Source organism: Mangifera indica, chromosome 3, assembly GCF_011075055.1.
Source record: "Mangifera indica cultivar Alphonso chromosome 3, CATAS_Mindica_2.1, whole genome shotgun sequence".
NCBI classification, from domain to species: domain Eukaryota; kingdom Viridiplantae; phylum Streptophyta; class Magnoliopsida; order Sapindales; family Anacardiaceae; genus Mangifera; species Mangifera indica.
Genome location: NC_058139.1, coordinates 10,353,082 through 10,376,877, shown reverse-complemented (window position 1 = coordinate 10,376,877; position 23,796 = coordinate 10,353,082). Strand labels below are relative to the sequence as shown.

Here is a 23,796-nt window from a genome sequence, read left to right as displayed (position 1 = left end):
TCCGATACTGTTTAAAAATTCAAAAAAAAGGTTGTAGCAAGGTTTTATTTTTTTTTAACTTTTTTAATTTTTTCTATATAAATCGATCCTAATTTTTTTCATTTTTAATTTATTTACAAATCTCTAAATCTCAATTTTTTCATTATATTCACAATCTCATTTTCTCTCGTTAACTATCTTTCAAAAATTGTTTGAATTTACAAATAATAATTCTTTATGTTTATAATTTTATTTTCATTTCAATTTTATCATTGCAAAATATTACAAATAAATTCAATGTTGAATAAATCCAATGTCAAATGAATTCATAAATTTGGATATTAAGGATAAATAGAGAAATAGTATGATATATATTTTTTTATTTATGTTTGTTATTATACAGTATGCAAATTAATTTATTTATATTATGTCATAAACTTATAGTATTTTTGATCATATAACTATGGTATTTCTTCGTCACAAGTGAGAGCTCATAAATAAAATATTCGGAGTACTGTTCTCGATTTTAATAATTGAAAAATAATTTGTATTTAAAAGTTTTAATTAAAATTTTAAAAAAATGTTTAAATGGGTGGCCCAACCCTATATATAAGTCGACCCAACCCAAAGGCCCATTATTGTGTGGCCTAGGGTTGGGCCTGACCCATGAACCAAATGGGCTGAGCTAACCCTATTTGACTCGACCCATTGACGTGTCTATATGGAAGAGAGAAATAATTACTTTTTAAAATTAGAAAAGTTTAAACAAGAGTGAATGTGTTAGTTTTCAAAATCTAAAAAAAAAAATAAAATAAAATTAATTTTTTTATATAATATTATTGAAATGATGAGTTTACCCTTATGTATAATAAAAATTTTAGATAGAGTTTGAATAATTAATAAGTGTTTGAATTTTTAAAACTCTATCAACATAAATTTGAAAATAGAGTAAAACTTGGGTAGGAATAAGTCCCTCATCCTAAGGTGAAAGTGGGCTGCAACCATAGGAAGTCATCGAAAGATAGGGCTGGATTCAAGCCTAGCCGAGCTCGAGCTTAATTCGGTTTGCATATCATCGAGCTCGTGAAAGTTAAGCTTGAACTCGGTTCAAATTTGGTTCAGCTAGTTTCAGGCTCGAGCTTTTAACTAGCTCGTCATTAAAATGACGTTGTTTTAATACATATTGATCAAAACGATATTATTTTGTGTCAAAATTTTTAATTTGTAAATTTGACGAATAGTTCGAACTTGTATAGAGTTAGCTCATTTCGGATTCATTTCAACTGAGCTCAAACTCAAACTTAAATAAACTTGATATGAATCTAACCCTAACAAAGGACTTGCAAACCCATCCAGTACAACTTGTTTATTTAAACTAAAAAGAAACAAAAGAAAGTGACTTTAATTTTTCTATTTATTTTCGCCGATTTTCACCTCACGTCTCATTATCTTGAGTCTCTCTCAACTCTTTCAACTTTCAAGCTCCCAATTCATCAGATTTATTTTAAAATAGATTCAAATTCAAACAAAGTTAATCTTTTTTTATTATTTTGATAATAAGAAAATTAATACATCGATGAATCAAGAAATAAAAAATCACACTCATAATTATCACCGTCATCACCAAAAAAGAAACAGAAGCAAAAGTTTAGGTTTAAAAGTATTTCAATTAAATATAAGATATAATTGACATTAAAATGATTTAGCACGACCCTTAAAGAATAGTATGAGCAACAAAAAAAGAAATTTTATGTATAAAAGAACACGAATTTAAGTCTCTTTTGATAATATATCAAGATCAAACTTTTGATTTACTACATAGAATGTCATAATATCATATTTTTATGGTTGACTATAAATCTCTCTATCTATGAGAATTTTATATCTCACATATGTTTCAGAGGGATCTATATGTCTTACATATGTTTTTTTTTTCAATAACTCTTCACTCTGTTTTTTAGTAGGACTGAATATCGACCTAGTAAAAGAGTAGCCAAGTTCAACCCATTGGTCTAATCAATTACCTAGTGGTCAACCAATGAACTATTTAAATAAACATTAAAAATTATATTCAAATAATTTTATATAACTAATCATGAAATATATAATATGAATTGATGACTTGTTAATATAACTCCTAGGAATTGTAAAATTTTTTATATTTCTATGTGGTTTGATGGTTCTTTGCACCATACCTAAAGATTGAGACTCATTTTTTGTGCTAACATCTATACATAGGATTAGACCAAGGTCAAATCGTATATCAAAAAAGTTCTAATTGTTGGATCACGATCCATCCTTGCCCAATTGTTTGTTAATTTGACTAACTTAGTCTGAATTTTAAAACCATTCTTCTCTTGATACAACTAATATCTCTCTTCTACAAATGCATGTTGGATATGTTATACTTTATTAGAACACAAACATAAGAGGGTCATCATTGATATAAAATACAATGTAATGTCACAAGGCAAGTCAAATGTCAAAGGATAGATTGACTCATCTGCTTTGATTTTGAAAATTTTTTTAATTAATATATTTCATAAAGTTTTTGCATTAACCCTTAAATTTTATTGATTTGCTTTAGAATCAACTGGACTTAGTCGAAATTGACTGTTGGAAGGTTCTCGTTAGTAACACCCCCACTGATCCCTTTAACTTCCTTGTTGCATTGTACATTAAATTTCATGTCTTGAAAGGAGTTTGAATCAAATGGCTGATGAATTCTGAAGCATGGAAATAACTTAAGATAATTATTTGGCATCAACATTTTGGCAGGTAATGGAGAATTTGTCCATATTTTTCCAATTTCATGTCTTCACTAATTTTACTAATATTTCAGAGTAAATAACATTTGATTGAAAAAAAAAATAGTGTTACTCTTAAAAATGGTAATTATCATTGCTGACAAATCATGACCATCCAAAGCTTACGCACTATGCTTACAATTTTTCCAATCAAAGATGAGAGCAAGGACGAGAGTGGTGGGGAGGCTGCTTTCATCCCCTGAACAATTTCTGAATTTGCACTACTATGATTACTGCTACTCCTCCGAAGATAGAAGGTTCTGCTACCAACATCTCCTAGTAGCTCTGATTTATTCAGGCCTGTTCAAAGGATAACAAAAAAAGGTATAGCTTAATTATGCCTAAACCCAATAAAATGGATTATTCCCTGGATAATACTCACTTTGAAGGCTGAAATAAGAGTGATGCAGCTCAAAAGAGGATGCCTCTTCTCTGCTAAGTTTGGGTGTCCGCCCTTCTTCATTGTATTTATCTACAACAAGCTTAATTGTTTCATCCACTCTGGATCCCAATTTAACCATGGCCCTGATTGGCCCCGGACTTCCCTCCACTGTCACTTTAACTATCACTTTACCATCCTTACTATATCCCTGAAACCACACTTCACATATTTATGCAATCAGGATCGATATATTTTTCCCTTTTTTAAGTAAAATTTTCGTTAAAACATACAGGTAAACAACGTTTAACAAACTGGAAGAAAAGCTGACTATGTGTGAAACCTTGAAATTATTTTGGGGAGAGAAAGCCATCGAAGAAAGAGACATTGCAAAAACGTCCAAGCATGTCTGTGGCCTGTACAAAATTCCTTCTCTTTGGTGCGCAATACGCATTGGTTTCTGATAAGCTACATCTCCATCGCCATCGCTGAAACTACACAGACTCGGCTCCGACGAGCATCGCTTCAATATCTCAATATGCTTGGGCTGTTTAGAGGGTCCCCTCCACCTCGGCGACGGCCTTGATCTACGGCCACCACTGTTCTGTATCCGTTGCCGTAGATTACTGTTTGGCATGGTATGTTCGAGTTGTTGTGTCCTATTGGGTCAAACTTACTGTGCGAAGACAAAAACAGGAACGAAAATATTTCGAAGAAAACAAGCAATTTGAAGTCAGATGTTGGAAAATTAGGTGCCGTTGCTTTTTGTTTGCGTGAAAGTTAGGCTTATTGGATTTGTGTCAACTCTTAGGTAACAACTGCTCTAACGTGTTACATATACATAGTATCTGAAACAGGTAATAACAGTGGATGGATTATTGCATTTCGGTTGGGTAAAAGGTTATGTCTTAGTGTATAAATGCAAGAAAACATTTTTTATCGCTTGAGTTAGTTCCTGAAGTGAGAGAAATTTTTTGAAGTGAAAGAGATCTGATAACACCAAACAACGGTATCCAAACCCTTATTATAATAACTTTACTTAAGTCTTTATGAGAGTGACATATTGATGTGAATCTTTAATCTATAATTTTTTTCTCTTTTAGAAGATAACCCACATTAATTAGAAAGGAAACTAAGGTATACCTTGATGTAAAGGTCTAACCAAGAGTTCATTATTTTTTCTAATGAGCCACAATTATTGGAAAGAGGTTAGATGTTAGTAAATGAATGCAAAAGAAAAACATTAGTTAGGAAAGAAGTTAGGTATTAATGATACATGTGAAGCAAAGTCTCACTTCCTTGTGTCAGTTTTCCGGACAAAAGAGATCTAATAGCAACTAATACATTATGAAATATTGTTATTTTAATTTGATTAAAAATAAAATATACATTTTTTTTTTCTTGGCTGAATTTGATAAATATATTTTTGAACCAAACTTACATTAATGGTTGTAAAGTAATCAAAGGTTGAATTGTAGGTCCTATCAAGGAGGCATTATCTTTATGACTAGAATAGTGTTGTAGTTGGTGGCAGAGTATGACTAGTTCCATCCATATGTTGAACTTGGAAGGGTAGCTGATTTATCTAGTAAGTGAATTACATTTCCACCCCCAAAGATTGGCTTAAAAACTTTTCTTCCCTTAAATGCATAAATCAAACTTTTTCATTCAAAGCCTAAACTTCATAAACATAATAAAAATAATAATAATAACAACAGTAGGAGGGCATAACAGTTATTTCACATTTCCAAAATTTTGAAGACAAATAAAAGTTTTCTGAAGTAGCTCATGCATGTTTCTCTTAGTGGGGAGAGTAAGTCAGCATTACAGTTGTTATTGCTATTATCAATCCATTTGTAAAGCTCAGAGTGTAATAGAAAATGTCCAAGTTGTATGTTTCTCTTAGTTGCCATGTTGAATACTAATGATCATCGAGCTTCTTGCAATGCTCAAGTGCTTTTAGACAATTTGTCTTCGCTTCGTTAAAATTTCATTCGGACGGTCCCCATGTACAATAACCCTTCAACACCACCATGACCTCCATAAAGTCAACCACCAACATTGTAGTCACACGGTCCCAAAGGTTGGTCTTAGTGATAAAGAATCAAAAGCTATTTGTAAATATTTGGAGTTTGAATAACTCTAAATGTGATGTATCATAATAAAATTTATTTTTTAATTTATTTAATTTTTAATTATAGATCTAAATGATTATGAACCTCCAAAGTTCACCGTAAGGATTATCAAGGTTAACAAAAAAAAAAAAAAAACATTGCAGCCACACGCCACAAGCAACAAAGTTAATAGAGTTTCGATGTCAAAAAATTTAAGTGGCCACAAGCAACAAAATCTACCACCACCACCATATCAGAATTCAATGCCACCACCATTACATCAACAATTACAACCGAATCAACATCCAAATCCGAGATTTTATGTCCTTAAATAAAATCAGAGTGAGCAAAGACAAAGTCGAGGATTTTTTGGGAATCGGAGTCAATGAAGTGGTGGATGTCATTGGGGGACTGGATTCTTTTGGAAGAAGTTTGAAACTTATGGGGCGTTTGGTTTGGGTAATGTTTGATTACTAAAATAGAAAGATTACCTTGAAGATAGATTACTTAGAAGATTACTGGATATAAATGATTACTATGTTTGATAAAATTTTATAGGTATAAATAATTATTGTGTTTTGTTAAAGGTAATAAAAGATTACTAGTAAATTATTTTACTTAAATACCCTTGAATATAATTATTTTTAAATATTTTTTATATTATTTGTCATATTAATTAAAAATAAATTTATTTTTATTTCAAAAAATTAATAAATAATAATTTTTTTATAATAAACTAAAAATTACCTCAGTAATCTTTAAATACCTAAGGTGAAAGTGGTAATCAGATTACCACTTATATTACCTGTCACGTCAGCATTAGTAATAAAAGATTACTGTAATTTTTTATTATTCACAAACCAAACAAAGGAATAAAAGATAAATTACCAAGGTAATCTTACATACCTGTAACCAAACGCACCCTATAAGTAAAATATGTGGGAGGTGGGTATATTTCAGAGTATGGTGGTGGTGGTGCAATAAGTGTTGGGGCTAACACATTTATGGGAGCGATTTGTGGTAGGGGTAGAAGAGGTTTGGGGGGGGGGGGGGGGGGGGGGGTGTGCGGGGTGGGGAATGATCATGTTGATGTTGGTGCAATTCCCTTTTCATGTTTGGAGAATGGAGAAGGGAGTAAAAGTCAAGGGAAACTGAAGTGTCTAGAAGAATGGGTTGTCATTGGTGGAATTGGATGTCGATCTCGAAGCAAATGCTAGGCACTATATGGTTCCATAGGTGAGGATGCTAGGCTCTCAAATTGAGAAATGAACCATCCCTCCCTCCTACAGCAACCTTTGCCTGTATCTCTACTTTTGGATTTCGATCTCAAACTTAAACTGATAGCTAATTGTCTGAATGAAAGAGTGGTGACCAACCAGATTAGTGGGATACTGATTGACAACAAGATTTTGTGTGTTCAATCGTTTTGTTAGTTTCTGGAGTTAAAAAACATGGATACCATTTCCAATCTAATGTCAAGTAAATAAATTGACTAAACTTGGCTTTTGTAAATGATATCAGAAAATCTGGGGAAGCGAGAGGAAATGAGAATGTTTGAGAGGGGTGAGAAAGGGGGAAGAGAGACTTAGTACAGGGGTACATAGTCATTATAGTCTTTGTACTTTGCCAGAGCTCGGTTTCCACTAACAGAGTTAGGTTTAGTGTAAAAAATATAATTTATGCATTCAAGTGAAAGCTGAGTCGTTCTTGCTGCTAAGGGCCGAGTCGTTGAAAGCTGTACAATTAATCCAATGTGATGTTGTGATTTCTAGTGAGCTTTGTTTGCCTTTTATGATCTGGTTATGCAACATCTCCTTGTAAATTTCTAACATGGCTATGTTATTTATTATAGAGGAACAAGCAACTACTCCCGAGGGGGATCTCGAGAAGAAGAAGCTTGTTGAGACATTAAAAGGTGCCAACAGGAGAAAACATACTCCATCTTTTTTTAGTCTTGAGTCATCTAGCCTCGCAAAAGAATGTCTTGCAAAGGTCTAGAGGCTCTCTGATTCTCCAGTGACAAGGACCGTCTCTGGTAAGCAATCTACTCCGGTAATAAGGAGCAAGATTGTTCCCTCTCAAATGAATATTGGTACTTCTGTCTAAAGGTAAGCGGGTTTGACTATCCTGTAAAAATTTCAGAAACCAAAATCAAAACAGGAACCAACCAATTCTTAGAAATAGGAACTGAAATTTGGAACCTGTAAAGCCAGTTTTGAATGAGAACCGACCTTACAGGTTTCAAGTAGATTCCAATTCTCTCTCGAAACCTGTTTTTCCAAATTTTTTTATTTCTATGCTAATGTGTAACATATGTTTAAATATTATTTGTTGAAATCCTATTTGAGCATTGGGAAAGCTAGAAGATTAAACTTTAGTATTAATAAAATTTGCAATACAGAAATGAAAGATCTTACAAAATTTAATTTTACTAATGCTCTTGTTTCGGTAGCCTCATCCTATGGCAGAGTTTAAACATAATTGTACAATGGATAGACTGTATAACATTTAAATCTGATCTTCATAGACCATAAAGCCACCTGCAATGCTCTTTGAACAGGAGCAGCACCGGAACACATTGGTTGTATGTTCACTGTTCTTAGGAAAATTCCCAAAGTCATTTCTTCTTCAATTTATAGAGAAAGGAATATATATTTACTTAGTTTTCAGATGTCTCTTCACCAGCTTTATAATGTTTTTTTCATTTGCCTCTTCAATTTAAAGCATTTTTTAAATTTTTTTTTTTTTTTATATATATTGCAGTTTGATAATGTTACAATTTTTTAGATGATTCTTTTTTCCGGGTTGAAAAAAATTAGTTTATCACCACAACAAATTATATAATACTTTTCAGTTCCACGTCGTTAAGAGGTAAAACCAAAATCAAAATCGAAACTACTATGATCCATATAATTAGAACCAAAACCTATTCAAGATAGATCGGTTTCAATTCAAGTACCCAATAGTTTCAATTTCAATTCAGTTTTTCTACTCACACCTACTTTTGTTTATGGCCCTTGGACTAGAGAACAAGCTCTCTTGTACAAGTTTAAGAATCAACGTAAGGCGAATATAAAGACGATCTCAATTCAAGCTCTTGTTTATCTTCTCTTGTGTCTTCCTAACAAAATTTTTATTTATTTATTTATTTATTATTATTATTATTATTATTTTGCTAAGTACGTATTAAACAAAGCTAAGAGACTTGAAAATCCGAAACAAAAGAAATGAAAAAGCTGAAAATAAACGACTAGCCAAGACCCAAAACTAAGACATAGCTCAAGGAATAGACAAAAAACCAAAAACGCCTAATAGGCTGCTCATGCATGCATGCATGCTCTTGTTTATTTTTTTAAAAAGAAATTTACTATTATTAATTTACTGGGTAAAAAAAAAAAAAAAGTTAAAATAATGAGCTAATAATAATAATAATAATAATATATTATTTATTATTTAAAGAAATTTATGCGTGACAACTTACTTCTTCAAATTTGTCAAAGCGTGTTTTACACGAAGATGCATTGAAAAGACTGGTCAAGGCATCCAGGAAGTCCATATATTTGACATAAATTAACAACCAAATTTTTATTAATATTTATAAAAAAAAAAATAGCAAAAAATTTTATAATTAAATTTTAAATATTAAAATAAGAGTAATACTATGTGTATCCACTTTGGGTATACAAATGTATACACACTCATATGTGTCGTCATATGATTAGTTATTGTTTTATTCTTAATTCAAAATCATCCAATCACATGAAGACACATATAAATGTGTATATATTTGTGTATCTAAAATGAATACACATAGTTTTATTGTTAAAACAAACAATGAAGTAAATAAAAAAGAGAGAGGAAATACGGGTTAACCCTATGCTAATAGAGGAATGTTTTATGTGTACTTTCTCTTTTTATTTTTTTTTCTAGTTGCATGCGGGGTTAAAACCGTAAACACCTAAATAATACAATTATAAGGATAAACAATTTTATTAATATTATATAAAAACTAAAGCAAGAGGTAAAAAAGACAGCATAAAATTAGTAAGACAATCAGTAGACATGAAGAAAATACACCTCCCAATTGTTGTATAATAATGGTAGAATACCAATAACAAAATATCTACTACTATTTTACTATCAATTTTCACAAATAAATTATCCACACCCCTCAAAACCATATTGAGACCAATTAAAACTTATTCGTATTTCCACTTGAAAGATAGAAAATAATTAAATATAGGCCAAAAGACTTATTGCCACTCAAGGTATAGTAAAATCTTAAACTTCTATCTTCCAGTTTTGAAAAACTCAAACACTTATTTATAAGTAAATTTTTGTTAAAAATCTTGGTTAAAATTAGGGGTAAAATCGTTATTTAATAAAAAAAATTATTATATTTTTCTCCCCAAATTTAAAAATATCACAATTTTTTTCTAATCCAAAGTTTGAAAAATAATAAATACTCTTTTAGGGTTTGTTCCTCTCCTCTCTAGCATCGATTAGCGGTCTCTGACTATCGATTGTCCTCTCTCAGGTCTCTCTTCCTTGCCTTTCCAACTGTATTCAACCGAGACAAAGATGATGCATGATGAAGACAACGTCTCTTCGCCTAAGCCGAAGATGACCGAAGATGCAAGGGAAAGAGATCGGAGAGACAGATAAGGTGGGAGGGAAGATGACTAATAGCCGAAGATCACCAATCGACATCGGAAAGGAGAGGAACAAACCCAATAGGGGTACTTGTCACTTTTCAAACTTTGGCTTAGGGGGATATTGTGAGATTTCTAAATTTGAGGTGAAAAAAATAAATCTTAATTTTTTTATTAAATAACGATTTTACCTTTAATCTTAACTGAAATTTTTAACAAAAATTTATTTATATGTGAATATTTGAGTTTTTAAAAATTTGAGAGTAAAAGTTTAAGATTTTACTATACCTTGAATGAGAATAAATTTTTTAGTTATAAATAGATGATATATCATCATATAATTTATTATTATTATATCTATAATTCAAAATTATTCATCTATCTGATAATATATTTTTTATATAATAAAATATGTGAGCACACGGTGTTTTGCCTCGTTAAATGTGACAATATTCTAAGTGCATGTTTTGCTCACAAAACTTCAATTCCATTCTTTATGAAACAATGACCAAGGTTTTCAACACTTACCCATGCATGCTTGCACCCACTAAATTAATTAACCTTGATTAATATAGTTAATCAAAATTTACATTAATCCAAGCCAGAAACAGCTCATTGCATCATTGAGAAAGAAAGAGTTTTCCAAAATTCTATTGCAGCTTCATCATTTTCATGAGATATTCTCCTTAGCTATCTTCTACCTGCTCTCACTTTACCTTCTCTCTCATTTTCTAACAAAACCATAGCTGCTTTCTTTCATTGCTCATCTTTATTAATTCTTATCTTCCCAACCAAATACACAACCAAATTTTAAGAATTCTTTTTTCTCATCTTCCTCAGTCAACCACCCAATTATAAACTGCACAAATAACATATATTTTAATAAATTATAATCATACACAGAAAGCCAGGGCGGCCATTTTCTTGTTTTCCTTGAAACTTACGTGCGTTTTGTGTTGATTAATGCATGTGAAGATGGAAGCTGCAAGAGAGCATTGTGATGATGATTCAGCTCTTTCTCTTTCTTCTTCATCTTCATCTTCTTCTTCTTCGTCAGCTAGCATTGTTCCTGATTTATCTTTCTCCCCAGCTCGAGCAGCTGCACAGCCACGGGGACTCACCTTTACTGAGCTTGACTGGACCACCGTCGAGCACCGGTTCGACCGGCTGGCTTCAGCCCGGAATGGGCCTGAACCGGTTGTCAAATGGTCGGATTTCGGTTACTGCATAGGTAAGCCACACCCACAGAGTATAAATTCTGTTATATACAACATTATAATATGATTTTTTTTTTTATTATTATTTTCTATTATATATTGCAGGGATGCAGAGATCACCAGAGATTTCTGATGAGATTCTCATGGCATTAAGAAGAAGAAGAGAATGTATAGCTGATATTACAAAGAAGGAACTTCATGAATACTGGCTTCGCATGGTTGATCCTCATATAAACTCAAGAATTCAATTATTCTTTGACATGTAATTAATCTCCATGCACCTCCATTTTATTTTGTAATTTGTGAAATTTTGTTGAATCTTTTCTGATTGAAGTTTTAACATTCATTTTCTTCAGGATTGATAGAAATATGGATGGAAGAATCACAGGAGTGGATATCAAGCAGGTTCATTGAACAAATCCAGGAAAAAAAATGTTGGTTTCTTTCCTTTTTTTTTTAATGACGACAAATTTATTGGTAACTTTTTGCAGACAATTTTGATGAGTGCTTCGGCAAATAAATTATCAATAAGTCATGAAGAAGCAGAAGAACATGCTGGTTTAGTTATGGAAGCGCTTGATCATCATAATCTTAATCAAGGCTATCTTCAGGTATCAATTTCCATTTGATTATAATAAATGAAATGAATTTTCTAAAGTGGATCAATAAAGTGATTAAATGAACCATTTTGCAGGCATCTCAGCTGGAGATTTTGTTCAAAGTAAGTTCACCAAGAGCCTCATCCTATGCTGGCAGTGTTCAGCAGCAGAATGGCTTGTATCAAGAACCAATTTCAAGAGCTGAAATCATTTTTCGAAATTACTGGCGCCGCGGATGGATAATCTTGTTGTGGTTGATGATTTGTGCCACACTTTTTGCCTGGAAATTCATTCAATATAGTCACAGAACAGCATTCCAAGTCATGGGTTACTGCCTCTGCACTGCAAAAGGAGCAGCCGAAACTTTAAAACTCAACATGGCTATAATTTTGCTCCCAGTCTGCCGGAATTCCATCACCTGGCTCCGCAGGAACCGCCGCATAAACTCAGTTATTCCATTCAATGACAACATCAACTTCCACAAGGTAATGCAGCTTGTAAAATGTCCTAGTGCAGAGTTTTTAGCCTGCGTTGACATCATATTTTTTCCTTTTTCGGGTATAGTTGATTGCAGGAGGGATAGTGGTGGGTGTGATTTTACATGGGGGAACACATCTGGCTTGTGATTTCCCAAGAATCAGTGGCTCTGACCGCTCAATTTTTCGGCAAACTATAGCGGCAAGATTTGGGTACCATCAGCCTTCATACACACAGATTTTGGCCACAACAGAGGTTGCAACAGGACTTGCCATGGTTGTACTGATGAGCATTGCATTTTCACTGGCAACAAAATGGCCTCGCCGGCAGTCGCCTTCGCTACCAAGATCTGTTAGACAAGTCACAGGATACAATACATTTTGGTACTCTCACCACCTCTTCATTTTTGTGTATGCCTTGCTGATTGTTCACTCCATGTTCCTCTTCCTAACCAGCAATGTTGCAGAGAAAACGGTAAGCCTGCGTTTGCCAACTTCGTGTTTGCAGCATCTACTTGAATGAATAATACCGATCTTGATTAAGATCTTTATGTTAAAATCTTCTTGTGCAGACATGGATTTATATTGCAATTCCAGTTTTGTTGTATGCTGGAGAGCGGATTTTTCGAGCTGTAAGATCAGGGTTTTATGAGATTGAAATCTTGAAGGTAATTTATCATTATAATCTGTCATAGGAAGAAAGAGTAGAGATAGAAATTCATATTTTCTCAAATCTTTGCATATACAGGCAAGTTTTTATCCTGGAAAAGTGTTGTCCCTCAAATTGAACAAACCAAAAGGGTTCAATCACAAGAGTGGAATGTATATATATCTTCAGTGCCCTCAGATTTCACCCTTTGAATGGTAATTTACCTGAAAAACTAACCTTTTCTCATAAACTATAGCCACTAATAGATTTATATACATATATTTTTAATGTTTTTCTCTACCTTTCAGGCACCCATTTTCACTTACTTCTGGACCAACAGATGATCACTTAAGTGTACATATCAGAACTCTGGGAGACTGGAGCTATCAGCTATACAGTCTCTTCCAAGAGGTAAAATTTGGCTAAAGGAAGCAACACGCCTTTTTTTTGAAACCCGCGAAATAGTTGAGAATCGACATGTTTTTTTTTTTCCAGGCTGTGTTAACTGAAGCAAAGGAGTCACCAAAAATTTACATTGATGGACCATATGGTGCTGCATCTCAAGACTACATCAAGTATGACATTGTGGTTCTCATAGGCCTTGGCATCGGAGCCACACCTTTCATAAGCATCCTCAAAGATGTAGCCACAGGTCTCCAGAAAACACAGTTTGAGCAAGTAAAACTCGTCTCTGTCTGCAACAAAAAATCAGAAGAAAACTCCCCTGTAATTTTAGCCATTGACAAAGTATATGTTGGAGTGCATGCAGGTTTGTAGCAGCCGAAAGGGTCCTTTAAAAGCCTATCTTTACTGGGTTACAAGAGAGCAAAGCTCCTTTGACTGGTTTAGAGATATCATGAAGGAAACATCAAAATCAAACCTGAAGCAGGTACATGTGTTATTCGCAAATTTCACTACAAAACATCAATGGTTTTCACCATTTTGTTTGCTATGACTGTTGCGTAGTCTGTCACAGAGATACACAACTTTTTAACCAGCATTTATCAGGAGGGCGATGTGCGATCTGCTTTGATAAGTATAATCCAAGCTTTATATTACTACAAAACCGGCATCGACATTGTCTCCAGAACACCAGTAAGTGTAGTTCTAGTTCATAGCTTACCAGTAGTGATGCTTATTTTAGCTAAAGTGATAGCTGCATTTCTAGGAAAGCATCCAACTCTAGAATGATTATAACCTATTGAGCTTACAGGTGAGGACACATTTTGGTCGACCAAATTGGTTCAATATCTTCTCAGGATTGGCACAGAGGCATAGAGGAGCACAGATTGGTGAGATTTCGACAAATTTTCTTTAACGCATCTTCATAGTATCAAGAAATTCAGCATGAGAAATCGAAAATTCCCATCTTGAAATTTCACTTGACCTCTTTGAAAAACCTAAAACTTAATCCAAACCGAGTGATCGATTATAAAAGGAGGATTTATGATGAGCTTAAGCATTCTGCAAGCTTTGTTTGTCAAAAGCTTTTTTCTTGGGAGACTTTAAGAAAAGCCGGATTTTGCTTGGGTCAATTAAATTATTGTGGGTAGAATTTGCAAACCTAAAAGAGAATAAAACAATATTACTTACTGAAATTGTGGTTTTGGCCTGCGATAGGGGTATTCTACTGTGGACCATCGACTTTGGTAGGAGAGCTGGAGAGTTTGTGCACCAAATTCTCAACCAAAACCAATACAAGATTTGTGTTTCACAAAGAGAATTATTAGATGTATTTTCTATTAGTGATGCTTTACTGCCTACTCCACAATAGGAAATGGCATAACTACCTATTAGTATTTTTGTACCTACAATCATCCCTCTTTTTTTCTTAATTGTTCTTGCTGTACTAAGCCAACCAGCTTCAAATAGGAAAAAATTCTTAAGTTAGAATTTGTAAGACATTTTTCATGGGAAAGCTTTATACAATTGATGATGCAATATATAGGCACTTTTAATTCCTATGATATTTTGAAAACACTGCAAATATTACGGAAATGTGGCATACATGCCCACGCACATGATAAAATTGAAGCCTACGACAAAACCTAATCTTGAATCAACCAGATAAACCCTAGCTAGCATGATAAGGCTCTATTTTCTAAGGCATCAAGCCAAACCCAAGCAATAAGCAAAAAATTAATTACATTGCACAAACCAGCATCCAAATTGAGGGAAAGGAAAATAATGCCATTGAAATATTAACTTCGAACATTGTGAAGTCCTCAACCCAAAGTTGGGGGAAAATATTGATTGGAACAACCAAAGAATTAACATTTAATTCCCCAAAACGAAATCTTTGACACCAAAGATTATTGGAATAGATACAAAAAAAAAATAAAAAAAGATTACCACTGTGAAGTTCGAACAAAGTCTCCACCTATAACTTATTTCATCGTCATCAGATAACAGGCAGAACCATTCTGCATTTAGCCTTCCAGTGCTGATGCTCCAGATATAATCTCAATCAATTCAGTGGTGATAGATGCTTGACGAGTTCTGTTAAAAAAAATGACCAATATTAAGTAGCATCGATCAACTATCAAAGTTTAAGTTCTAATCCATGTATACAAGTAGCTAAAAGTTAAAGGCTGAAGGATTATAATCCTATTAACATATGAGAGAGATAGGAAGAGAGAAACCTGTTATATGTAAGAGTGAGGCGGTCAAGCATGTCACCAGCATTTCTGCTTGAGTTGTCCATGGCAGACATCCTTGCTCCTTGCTCACTGCAAGCATTCTCCAACACAGCATTGAACATGACCTAACAAAAAAGAGAATGGCTTTTCTCTCGTTTAATTGGAACATATTATAAATCTGAGGCAGAAATTAGAGTAACCATTTCAAAGCTAACTATAGAATCACTTCAAGGGTAAGCACTACAAATAGAAGGAAACATATCATATAAAGATCTACTACAGATTTAGCAGTAGATGAAATGTGCAAATTTGTAACTAAAAATTCTCCACAAAACATAAATTTCTCAAGCCCACCTCAGGCACAATTAGATAGAACTGCCAGACACAAAACGTCTAAATAAACAAGAACTGCTCACCAAAGTGTTTTAATCATTACAGTTCAGGTTTCAGTAAGTGGGGGATGCTTTTTCCTTAATTACACTGTTAGCATTGAATCCAGTGAAATTCTGCTTTTGCATGATTAAACCTAAAATTAATTTAGTCCAATGGTACAGAATTTTTTAATCCACTAAGTTAATTATGAGTATCAGAGCATAAGAAACCCAGTATCATCAATGGGTTTTTTTAATATATATAACATTTATAGGGCTACAGTATTTTCTTATATTTTTAATAACATTTGTTGGGCTAGGACCTAGGTATTACACATCCATACAAAATCACATATCATTGAAATTAATTGTTGCAGTTTCTTCATCTGCAATAAAATTCAATAGAAAGAGTTCTCTTTATATCACATAGTTCCAGCAACAACAAAACTTGAAACAGAAAATGACAGCAGCAATAGTACCAAAAAGAACAATCTCAATATTGCCTGCATACGATCCTTTGTATAGAACCAAGGCCAGCAAAACTGTTAATTGAACCAACATGACTTACGCAAGAAAACTGGAACTCGGCCAGATTTTGAAGTATTTCACCCTTTGTCTCCCCACCTTCAATTTCATAGCTATCTAGCTCACTAATTTTTCCCCCAGATTCAGACTCTCTCTCCACAACCTATATTAATTATCATAAAATAACATCACAAATGAAAAGCTGAACACAACCATAATAATAAATAAATGTACAATTATTAGGATTAAGCATTAAAGTCACCTCAGGAGACAAGACAGTTGCCATTGTTGGCAGAAATGAGACTACAGAGTGGAACTTGTTGAACACAATCCTCAAAGCATCGAATTCCACATTCTTTAAGATGTCATCAGCAAGAACAGCAACCTGAAAGGAAAAAAAGTGATCAGAGTTTAAGGTAATCAACAAAATGATCTAGCGTTGTACAAACTAAAACAGCACTAACAGTAAGCTGAGGAACAAATTTGGTGAGGATGTGAACCCTGCCACCAAAAACTGCATACGTTTTAGTCAAGATTTTCAATTAGATGTGACACACATACGGATATACCAGCCGCCAATGTAAGGTTTTGAAGCACAGAATGATTCTCTACTCATCATGTGAAGGTGAAAATACATTGACTAACCTGGGTATAATTCAGTGGATTCTTCTGCAACTCAGTTATGATGATCTCAATGTCCTTCTTTGAGTCACGTACGAATTGTGCCTTTGCCTTCTCTCCTAGGATAACATACTTAGTTTCTTTGTCGGGACCTAAAAAGCAGAAAAAGATTTAACTTATAAGAAAAATTTAATACTCATCAGTAATAAGGAATAAAATTCCACAAAAAAAAAATCAATTGATTAGCAAAACATACCAGAAGTCAATTTGTGCAGAGCCTTGCTTGTCTTGACTGCTGTGGAGTTAATACCACCACACAGACCTTTGTCAGAAGAAATGGTCACGATAACATTCTTCTTAACATCGACACCTACAATTCAACCATAAAAAATATATGAGGGAAACAAAAAAATAAATAAATAAATAAAAGAGTAGAGAGTAAAATAGAATAAATAAAGATTGGACAGGAAAGAAAAGAAAAACCGTTAGCAAAAATGTTATAAATCATGAAGCAAGAAACAATTCTGAAGCACATAACATCTCACATAATCAGGCAGAACATTAGTAGCTCCAACTTTCATAGGGCTGTTAAGAAACCGATATTGGGAAAGACCAGGCTAAAATCATTTAAATTTGAATTTGAAAATTCATATGAAGAATTATTCTAAACTATTCTGTTAGTCTATGCTGACAATTGTAATAATGTTCTCTATCAACTCCTGATTACATAGCACAGCCTACTTGAATTTGAATACCAAACTACTATCAAAGCACCCCAAAGGGAGCCTGCAAAGAATGCCCAGACGAACTGCCTAGAGTTCAAATGATTAAACATGCAAATCCATTTTACAGATGACTCCAGAATGCAACAACATGGCCATTCATTGTAAACATCATTTAAAAACAGTGTAGAATCACTAAAATGGTAATTCTTGGAAATGACTGTACGATGTCATATGAAATGGAAGAAAGCATGAATGGAATAAATATAATGATAAAAAGTCAAAGATGATATCAGATGTTTCCAGACCAATAAGTTTGACAGACAAGATATCTGATCAAAACTTATGTGAACTTAATTAAAATAAATAATAACAAATTTTGGCAACACATACTAGGAATGTCACCAAGAAGTGCTGAAAATGGCTGCCACAGGCCACGGGAATTTTCAGTTCTTACTTGAATTGCTCTTAACTTTGAGGCTGCAACCATCTTCATTGCCTTAGTAATTTTCTGAATATTCTTGACACTCTTCATCCTGTTTCTAACTGCATTGATATTACAAAAACAACCATCAACAAACATTAACCATGACTCACTTTGGTAAAATGCAGCAAAGATGGACATCAAAGCTGCCAACTACAACCGTTAATAACAAACAATAAGACTTACCCACTTGAGTTGAAATACTTCGAACTCCAGCATGGCCATCCTCCCTGCCCATTCAGGCCAATTTATCAGTAATTCACACAAAAAGCAGAAACAGAACAATTCATTTAATACAGGAACACAAACATTCAATAGGTTTTATTAAGAAACAAAAACCATAATTTGAAGTGTACAAATTGATACTCCTCAAATTTAACTTAAACATGATTAATGCAATACTCAAATTTAAGCACACATTCGTTTTGTCACTAATGTTGATACATTTGGTTAAACCGCTTGTACAGTCAACCTTTTCAGTTCCAATTATACCCATCATTTAGCAAAATTATTCATACATTCTCATTCCATTACCATCAAAACTACAAACAAAAACAAAGTAGAACAACTAAACTCGATTCATTCAGCTCTAAAAAGAAAGAAACTGCCAATCCAAGAAAATCCATTCACATTAGGGGAAAAAGCAATTTATCGCAGTTGGTTAAACGATTCCTTCCCAAAAACTAACCCAACATAAAACATAAAACTCATATTATACAACACAAAACAATTTAAAACTAAAAACTTCAGTCAACCGAGATTTAATAAAAAATGAAAATAATAGATTTTATATTTAATTTTTACATTAAGAAAATTAACCTAAGACACAAATATGAGGAGCTTTCAGAGTACTGATCAACAGGGCAAACAACAGGTGAAACCATTCAACAAATAGAGAACTGAGGTGAGAATTAAATAAAGATCGGTGACGAGATATTGATCCGGTGAAAGTCATACTCAGAGAAGAGAGAAGGTCTAACGGCGGTGATTGGGCGGGGAGAGAGAAGAGGGGCGGCGAAACGCCGACCTTCGCGTCTGAAAGCAGCCATGGCCATTTTGGTTATGATCGGTCGCGAGAAACCCTAGATTAATATCGAATGCTGCAGATCAAAGCTATATGTGCGCGAGGGTTGATCGAGCGAGGGTTGGGAACTGAACTTCGTAATGACAGGGGTTTACTTGAAGACAGATATCAGTACGGCGTCGTTTGTTTACATCAACAACGACGTCGTTAATGAGTATTTTCAATGTAATCTTTCTTGTCTCCAACCACCTACCCTCACTTTATAGGAATTTTCCCCAATCCCCCTAATCATAAAATTATTACTCCCCAAAAGAGGAATAATATTCAAGGCCAACATTCAGATCCATCAAAATTCTTGAAAGCTATTCTATTCTTGTTATGTTTGAATTCATATTTATTTTAAATATATAAATAAATATATATTTATATTATTATATAATTAAATAATTTTAAATTAAAAATAAAATAATATTTAATTATTTAATAATATATATAAATACATATTTATTTATATATTTAAAGTGAATATATATAATATTATTTTTTATTATAAATCTATACTTATATATTTTTTATACATAATTTAAATACGTAAATAATATGTCTTTATGTGATTGAATAATTTTAAATTAAAAATAAAATAATATCTAATTATATAATAATATATCATCTATATTTTCAAATATCAAATAAAATTATAAATTATTAATTTAAAATTTTTTAAAATTTAGAAAAATTAATATGACGAGTTACCTGCAAATCTGCAATTGTCCACAGGCCAGCTTGCTAAGGAATTGCAAAAGCATGGCCCAAAGGGATTGTATCTGGAGCCTTGCTTGTCACCTCATCAACCCATAGTACAAGTCAATTGATGGCCCCTGACAGGGTCCAGATCATAGGTAGGATAAGTAGTGTTGGATTTGGTTTGATATGACTCACTGTCGTGTTTGTATAATACAAGGTAAACCCAAAATATCCGTCAATTGACGGGCCCTGATTTGGTCAGGCCGCTGGGCACAACAATTAGGCCAAATTCGGTTTGATATGACCCATTCTCGTGCTCGGATAGTACAAGGAACCGTAGCTGTTTAATAATAATGTAACCGTAGCGACCTTAAAGCGACTATTCCGAGCAACCCCTGTTCCTCAAACAAAACCCAATTAGCTTCAGCATCCTGAGCTTAAAATCCCCCCAAAAAAAAAATTAAGTCTATACAATGGCATCTGAAAAACGATGCCTCTACGAGGTGCTCGGCCTGAGCAAGGACTGCTCGCTGGACGAAATTAGATCGGCCTACAAGAAGCTTGCCCTCCAGCGCCACCCCGACAAGCTCGTCCAATCCGGCTTGACTCATGAACAAGCCACGGCTCAGTTCCAAGAACTTGCTCACGCTTACGAGGTCCTCTCCGACCCCAAAGAACGCGCCTGGTACGATTCTCACCGCTCTCAGATTCTTTTCTCTGACCTTAATTCGTCGTCAAACTCTGGCCCCAACTCTATTGTCCCCAATCTCTTCTGTTATTTCTCAAATACCGCCTTTTCCGGGTATTCGGATTCCGGTAAAGGTTTTTATAAGGTTTATTCGGATTTGTTTGATAAGATTTTGAGGAATGAGATTAATTTTGCTAAGAAATTGGATTTGGGATTGGATACGGTGCGAGAGGCGCCGATAATGGGGAATTTGGAGAGTCCGTACAACCAGGTGACGGCATTTTATAATTATTGGTTAGGGTTTAGTACGGTGATGGATTTTTGTTGGGTGGACCAATATGATGTTATGGCTGGGCCTAACAGAAAATCTAGGAGGGTGATGGAGGAGGAGAATAAGAAGTTAAGGAAGAAGGCGAAGAGAGAGTATAATGAGACGGTTAGAGGTTTGGCTGAGTTTGTGAAGAAGAGGCATAAGAGAGTGATTGATATGGTGGTGAAGAAGAATGAGGAGAGAGAGAAAAAGAGGGAGGAGGAGAGAGAGAAGAAGAAGAAGTTGGAGAAGGAGAGAATGGAGCGAGCTAGTAGATATGAGGAGCCGGAGTGGGCAAGAATCAGTGACGAAGTTGAAAATGATGTTGGGTTTGAGGAGGAAGTGGAGGAAGAGAATGAGAAGAAGAGAAATGAGTTCTATTGTGTGGTCTGTGGGAAGAAATTTAAGAGTGAGAAGCAGTGGAAGAATCATGAGCAGTCAAAGAAGCATAAGGAGAAAGTGGCAGAGTTGCGTGAGAGTTTTGTGGATGAGGATGATGAGATAGATGGTTTTCAGGATTTGGATGGTGAGATGGAGGAGCTTGGTGATAGGTTTAAGGAGGGCTTAGGAGTTGAGGAAAGAGAGGTTGAAAATGGGGTTGGTGGATTGAGTGGTGATGAAATTGAGGAAAATGAGTTTTTTGATGTTGAGGATAGTGATGAGCTAAATGGCATTACTGAGGGATTTCATGATGCGGATGATGATGAGAATGAGGATGAAGAATTGAGTATGCTTAAAGCTATGGTTTCTGGGCATAAGACTAGGAAGAAGGTAGATTTGAAGCAGGATGATGAGATTTCAGAACCTCAAGTTCATATTCAGAATGTGATTGATGAGGATGAGGTTATGGAATATGATAACCAGAAGAGCACGAGAAGGAAAAACAAGAAAGAGAGAGGTAGAAAGAACACAGGAGAAGCCACAAAGGGTGATAAAAATGGAACTAAGGGTGAGAATGAGGAAGCTAATGCCCATGATAGTTCACATATGGGGGAGGAATTCACTTCCCTGCCTTATGTGGAAAATGTGAGCAATGGTACAGGGGATGATCAGTCAGGAACAAATCTCGGCATGTCAAACCAACCAGTTGATGGAAATGGGACCACAAAGGACAAAAAGGCCAAATCGAAGAACTTGTCCAGAGGAAAGAAACCAAAGGTAATATCATAAGTTAGATTTTGTGTCGATCCTTTATCATTTACTATACATTTCATAATGCATATTTACTGACATTGTTTTGCTGAAATCTTTTTACTTCCATATTTTGTTGGATCAACTGCTAATTGGTTGATTTATAGTTATAATTTAGATAGATTCGATGGAAAAGGGATTTTTGTATTATAAGAACCTCAATCGGTTCTAGGGCCAAGAGTAATTCTAAGTTTTAAATATGGCTCCATTATTTTTGTTATACACATTGCCGCAATCTATGTCTTGGTGGATTTTTGACTGTGAATTTTAAGCATATGGTAATAATGCTATGGACTATTAATGAAAGAGTAAACAAGGAAAACGTATATAACAGGGGAGAAATTTTTCTCCTTAGGTGCCCTAAAAATATATTTATAAATAAAAATCTCTAGAAAGACAAAAACTGAATGGTTCTAACTGCTCAGAGTACACTGCTCGAGAAAATATATATCCCATGGTCATAAATTTTAAGTTAAAGGAAACCATGTGGAGCACAATGTTTACTGTCTCTTGCTTTGTTACAAAGCTGAATTTGGCGCTGCGCAGCAATCACCATATTTCACCTTTAGGTTATTCTTGCTTTCTAGCTTGTAGAGGCCTATCAGAGATGGCTAAAATATGAACATTGTTAGTTCATAGATTCTGATGTTACTATTATCCATTACAATGTTAGTTTCTTGCCCCCATCTAATTTCCAGAACATGTGTCATGACTCAGGCTGCATCAAAGAATTCTGGCAATTCGTGTGAGAAATGCGGAGAAGAATTTGAATCACGGTCCGTCCTCTGCTTTTGAAATTTTGCATTAGTTCCCTATATCCTGTAAAAAAGAAAATTATGTGATTGTTGCTATTGTCATGGCAGGAATAAATTGCATAAGCATTTAAATGACACAGGTCATGCCTCTTTGAAATTCAGATGAGATTGCCTAATATCTCTTCTCTGGTGAGTAAACCAGGTCATGGTTTTATTACAAGTTTTGTTGCACATGTACATGCATTGAACATATAAAATTTTGATCCACTCGGAAATTTTATGACACGGGTTGGCTGGTTGTAAAGAAGAGATCATTGATATGGTGGTGATTTGGTGAAGATGAACCCGAGAGAAAGTTGGAAGAGGAAGAAAATGAATGAATTTTATATTTTTGCGTGTGAAGGATTTGATTATTTTTTTATTTGAGTTGATATAATAAACATTATGTGAATTTAACAAATTTTTTGTTTTACAACTTTAAGTATTTTTTACTGTAATTTTATTTGATTTTATTTAATCAATTGAAAAATGAAAAATGGTTTACTTGTTGGGTTTTAAGTTAATCAATTAGAACATAAATGTTGAATTCAGCGTATGAAAATATAGTATTAAAGTTATATTATTATATTTTGAGCATTGTCATATATATCTAATTTCGAGAATTAATTGGATATTTAAATAATGTGTTATAATACGATTAAATAATATTTTATTCTTAATTCGAATAACTTAATTACAGAGTGACATATTATCTAGTTACCTAATTAAATGTACATAGTTTTACAATAAAATTATGTATATATATTTTTGATTTTTGAGTACATGATTGAGTATATAAATGATGTGTTAT

At 33.8% G+C, this 23,796-nt stretch overlaps 4 protein-coding genes across 4 annotated transcripts; 2 read left to right on the top strand and 2 right to left on the bottom strand.

The window, feature by feature from the left end:
- Positions 1–2,855: 2,855 nt before the first annotated feature.
- LOC123212372 (uncharacterized protein At4g22758-like) lies at positions 2,856–3,968 on the bottom strand. The gene is made up of 3 exons (XM_044631488.1): positions 3,509–3,968; positions 3,169–3,376; positions 2,856–3,086 (listed from the first exon to the last, which is right to left on the bottom strand). The coding sequence occupies exons 1-3, from the start codon at positions 3,800–3,802 to the stop codon at positions 2,878–2,880; spliced, it is 711 nt and encodes a 236-aa protein (XP_044487423.1). The 5' UTR covers positions 3,803–3,968; the 3' UTR covers positions 2,856–2,877.
- A 6,669-nt stretch (positions 3,969–10,637) lies between these two features.
- LOC123211888 (respiratory burst oxidase homolog protein A-like) lies at positions 10,638–14,813 on the top strand. The gene is made up of 14 exons (XM_044630849.1): positions 10,638–11,162; positions 11,254–11,410; positions 11,505–11,553; positions 11,640–11,759; positions 11,843–12,232; positions 12,312–12,698; positions 12,796–12,891; positions 12,972–13,087; positions 13,181–13,283; positions 13,368–13,550; positions 13,642–13,761; positions 13,839–13,967; positions 14,086–14,164; positions 14,493–14,813. The coding sequence occupies exons 1-14, from the start codon at positions 10,895–10,897 to the stop codon at positions 14,600–14,602; spliced, it is 2,307 nt and encodes a 768-aa protein (XP_044486784.1). The 5' UTR covers positions 10,638–10,894; the 3' UTR covers positions 14,603–14,813.
- A 228-nt stretch (positions 14,814–15,041) lies between these two features.
- On the bottom strand, positions 15,042–19,495 carry LOC123211889 (ATP synthase subunit gamma, mitochondrial-like). The gene is made up of 9 exons (XM_044630850.1): positions 19,192–19,495; positions 18,421–18,464; positions 18,144–18,296; positions 17,285–17,398; positions 17,053–17,180; positions 16,670–16,792; positions 16,451–16,570; positions 15,515–15,636; positions 15,042–15,371 (listed from the first exon to the last, which is right to left on the bottom strand). The coding sequence occupies exons 1-9, from the start codon at positions 19,287–19,289 to the stop codon at positions 15,302–15,304; spliced, it is 972 nt and encodes a 323-aa protein (XP_044486785.1). The 5' UTR covers positions 19,290–19,495; the 3' UTR covers positions 15,042–15,301.
- An 834-nt stretch (positions 19,496–20,329) lies between these two features.
- LOC123212079 (DNAJ protein JJJ1 homolog) lies at positions 20,330–23,348 on the top strand. Its single transcript, XM_044631116.1, has 3 exons — positions 20,330–22,158; positions 22,909–22,967; positions 23,055–23,348. The coding sequence occupies exons 1-3, from the start codon at positions 20,476–20,478 to the stop codon at positions 23,110–23,112; spliced, it is 1,800 nt and encodes a 599-aa protein (XP_044487051.1). The 5' UTR covers positions 20,330–20,475; the 3' UTR covers positions 23,113–23,348.
- The last annotated feature ends 448 nt before the right edge of the window (positions 23,349–23,796 follow it).

What these genes read in the sequence shown, in the direction of transcription:
- LOC123212372 (XM_044631488.1), bottom strand. Translation starts at nt 3,802, where the DNA reads ATGCCAAACAGTAATCTACGGCAACGGATACAGAACAGTGGTGGCCGT. An exon ending in CTCCCCAAAATAATTTCAAG is followed by an intron (nt 3,377 to 3,508) that starts GTTTCACACATA and finishes GTGTGGTTTCAG; the next exon opens with GGATATAGTAAGGATGGTAA. An exon ending in CTCTTATTTCAGCCTTCAAA is followed by an intron (nt 3,087 to 3,168) that starts GTGAGTATTATC and finishes TCCTTTGAACAG; the next exon opens with GCCTGAATAAATCAGAGCTA.
- LOC123211888 (XM_044630849.1), top strand. Translation starts at nt 10,895, where the DNA reads ATGCATGTGAAGATGGAAGCTGCAAGAGAGCATTGTGATGATGATTCA. An exon ending in CAGATTTCACCCTTTGAATG is followed by an intron (nt 13,088 to 13,180) that starts GTAATTTACCTG and finishes TCTACCTTTCAG; the next exon opens with GCACCCATTTTCACTTACTT. An exon ending in ACATTGTCTCCAGAACACCA is followed by an intron (nt 13,968 to 14,085) that starts GTAAGTGTAGTT and finishes TTGAGCTTACAG; the next exon opens with GTGAGGACACATTTTGGTCG.
- LOC123211889 (XM_044630850.1), bottom strand. Translation starts at nt 19,289, where the DNA reads ATGGCCATGGCTGCTTTCAGACGCGAAGGTCGGCGTTTCGCCGCCCCT. An exon ending in ACTTCTTGGTGACATTCCTA is followed by an intron (nt 17,399 to 18,143) that starts GTATGTGTTGCC and finishes GTTGAATTGTAG; the next exon opens with GTGTCGATGTTAAGAAGAAT. An exon ending in CAACTGTCTTGTCTCCTGAG is followed by an intron (nt 16,571 to 16,669) that starts GTGACTTTAATG and finishes TAATTAATATAG; the next exon opens with GTTGTGGAGAGAGAGTCTGA.
- LOC123212079 (XM_044631116.1), top strand. Translation starts at nt 20,476, where the DNA reads ATGGCATCTGAAAAACGATGCCTCTACGAGGTGCTCGGCCTGAGCAAG. An exon ending in CCAGAGGAAAGAAACCAAAG is followed by an intron (nt 22,159 to 22,908) that starts GTAATATCATAA and finishes GTCATGACTCAG; the next exon opens with GCTGCATCAAAGAATTCTGG. An exon ending in GGAGAAGAATTTGAATCACG is followed by an intron (nt 22,968 to 23,054) that starts GTCCGTCCTCTG and finishes TTGTCATGGCAG; the next exon opens with GAATAAATTGCATAAGCATT.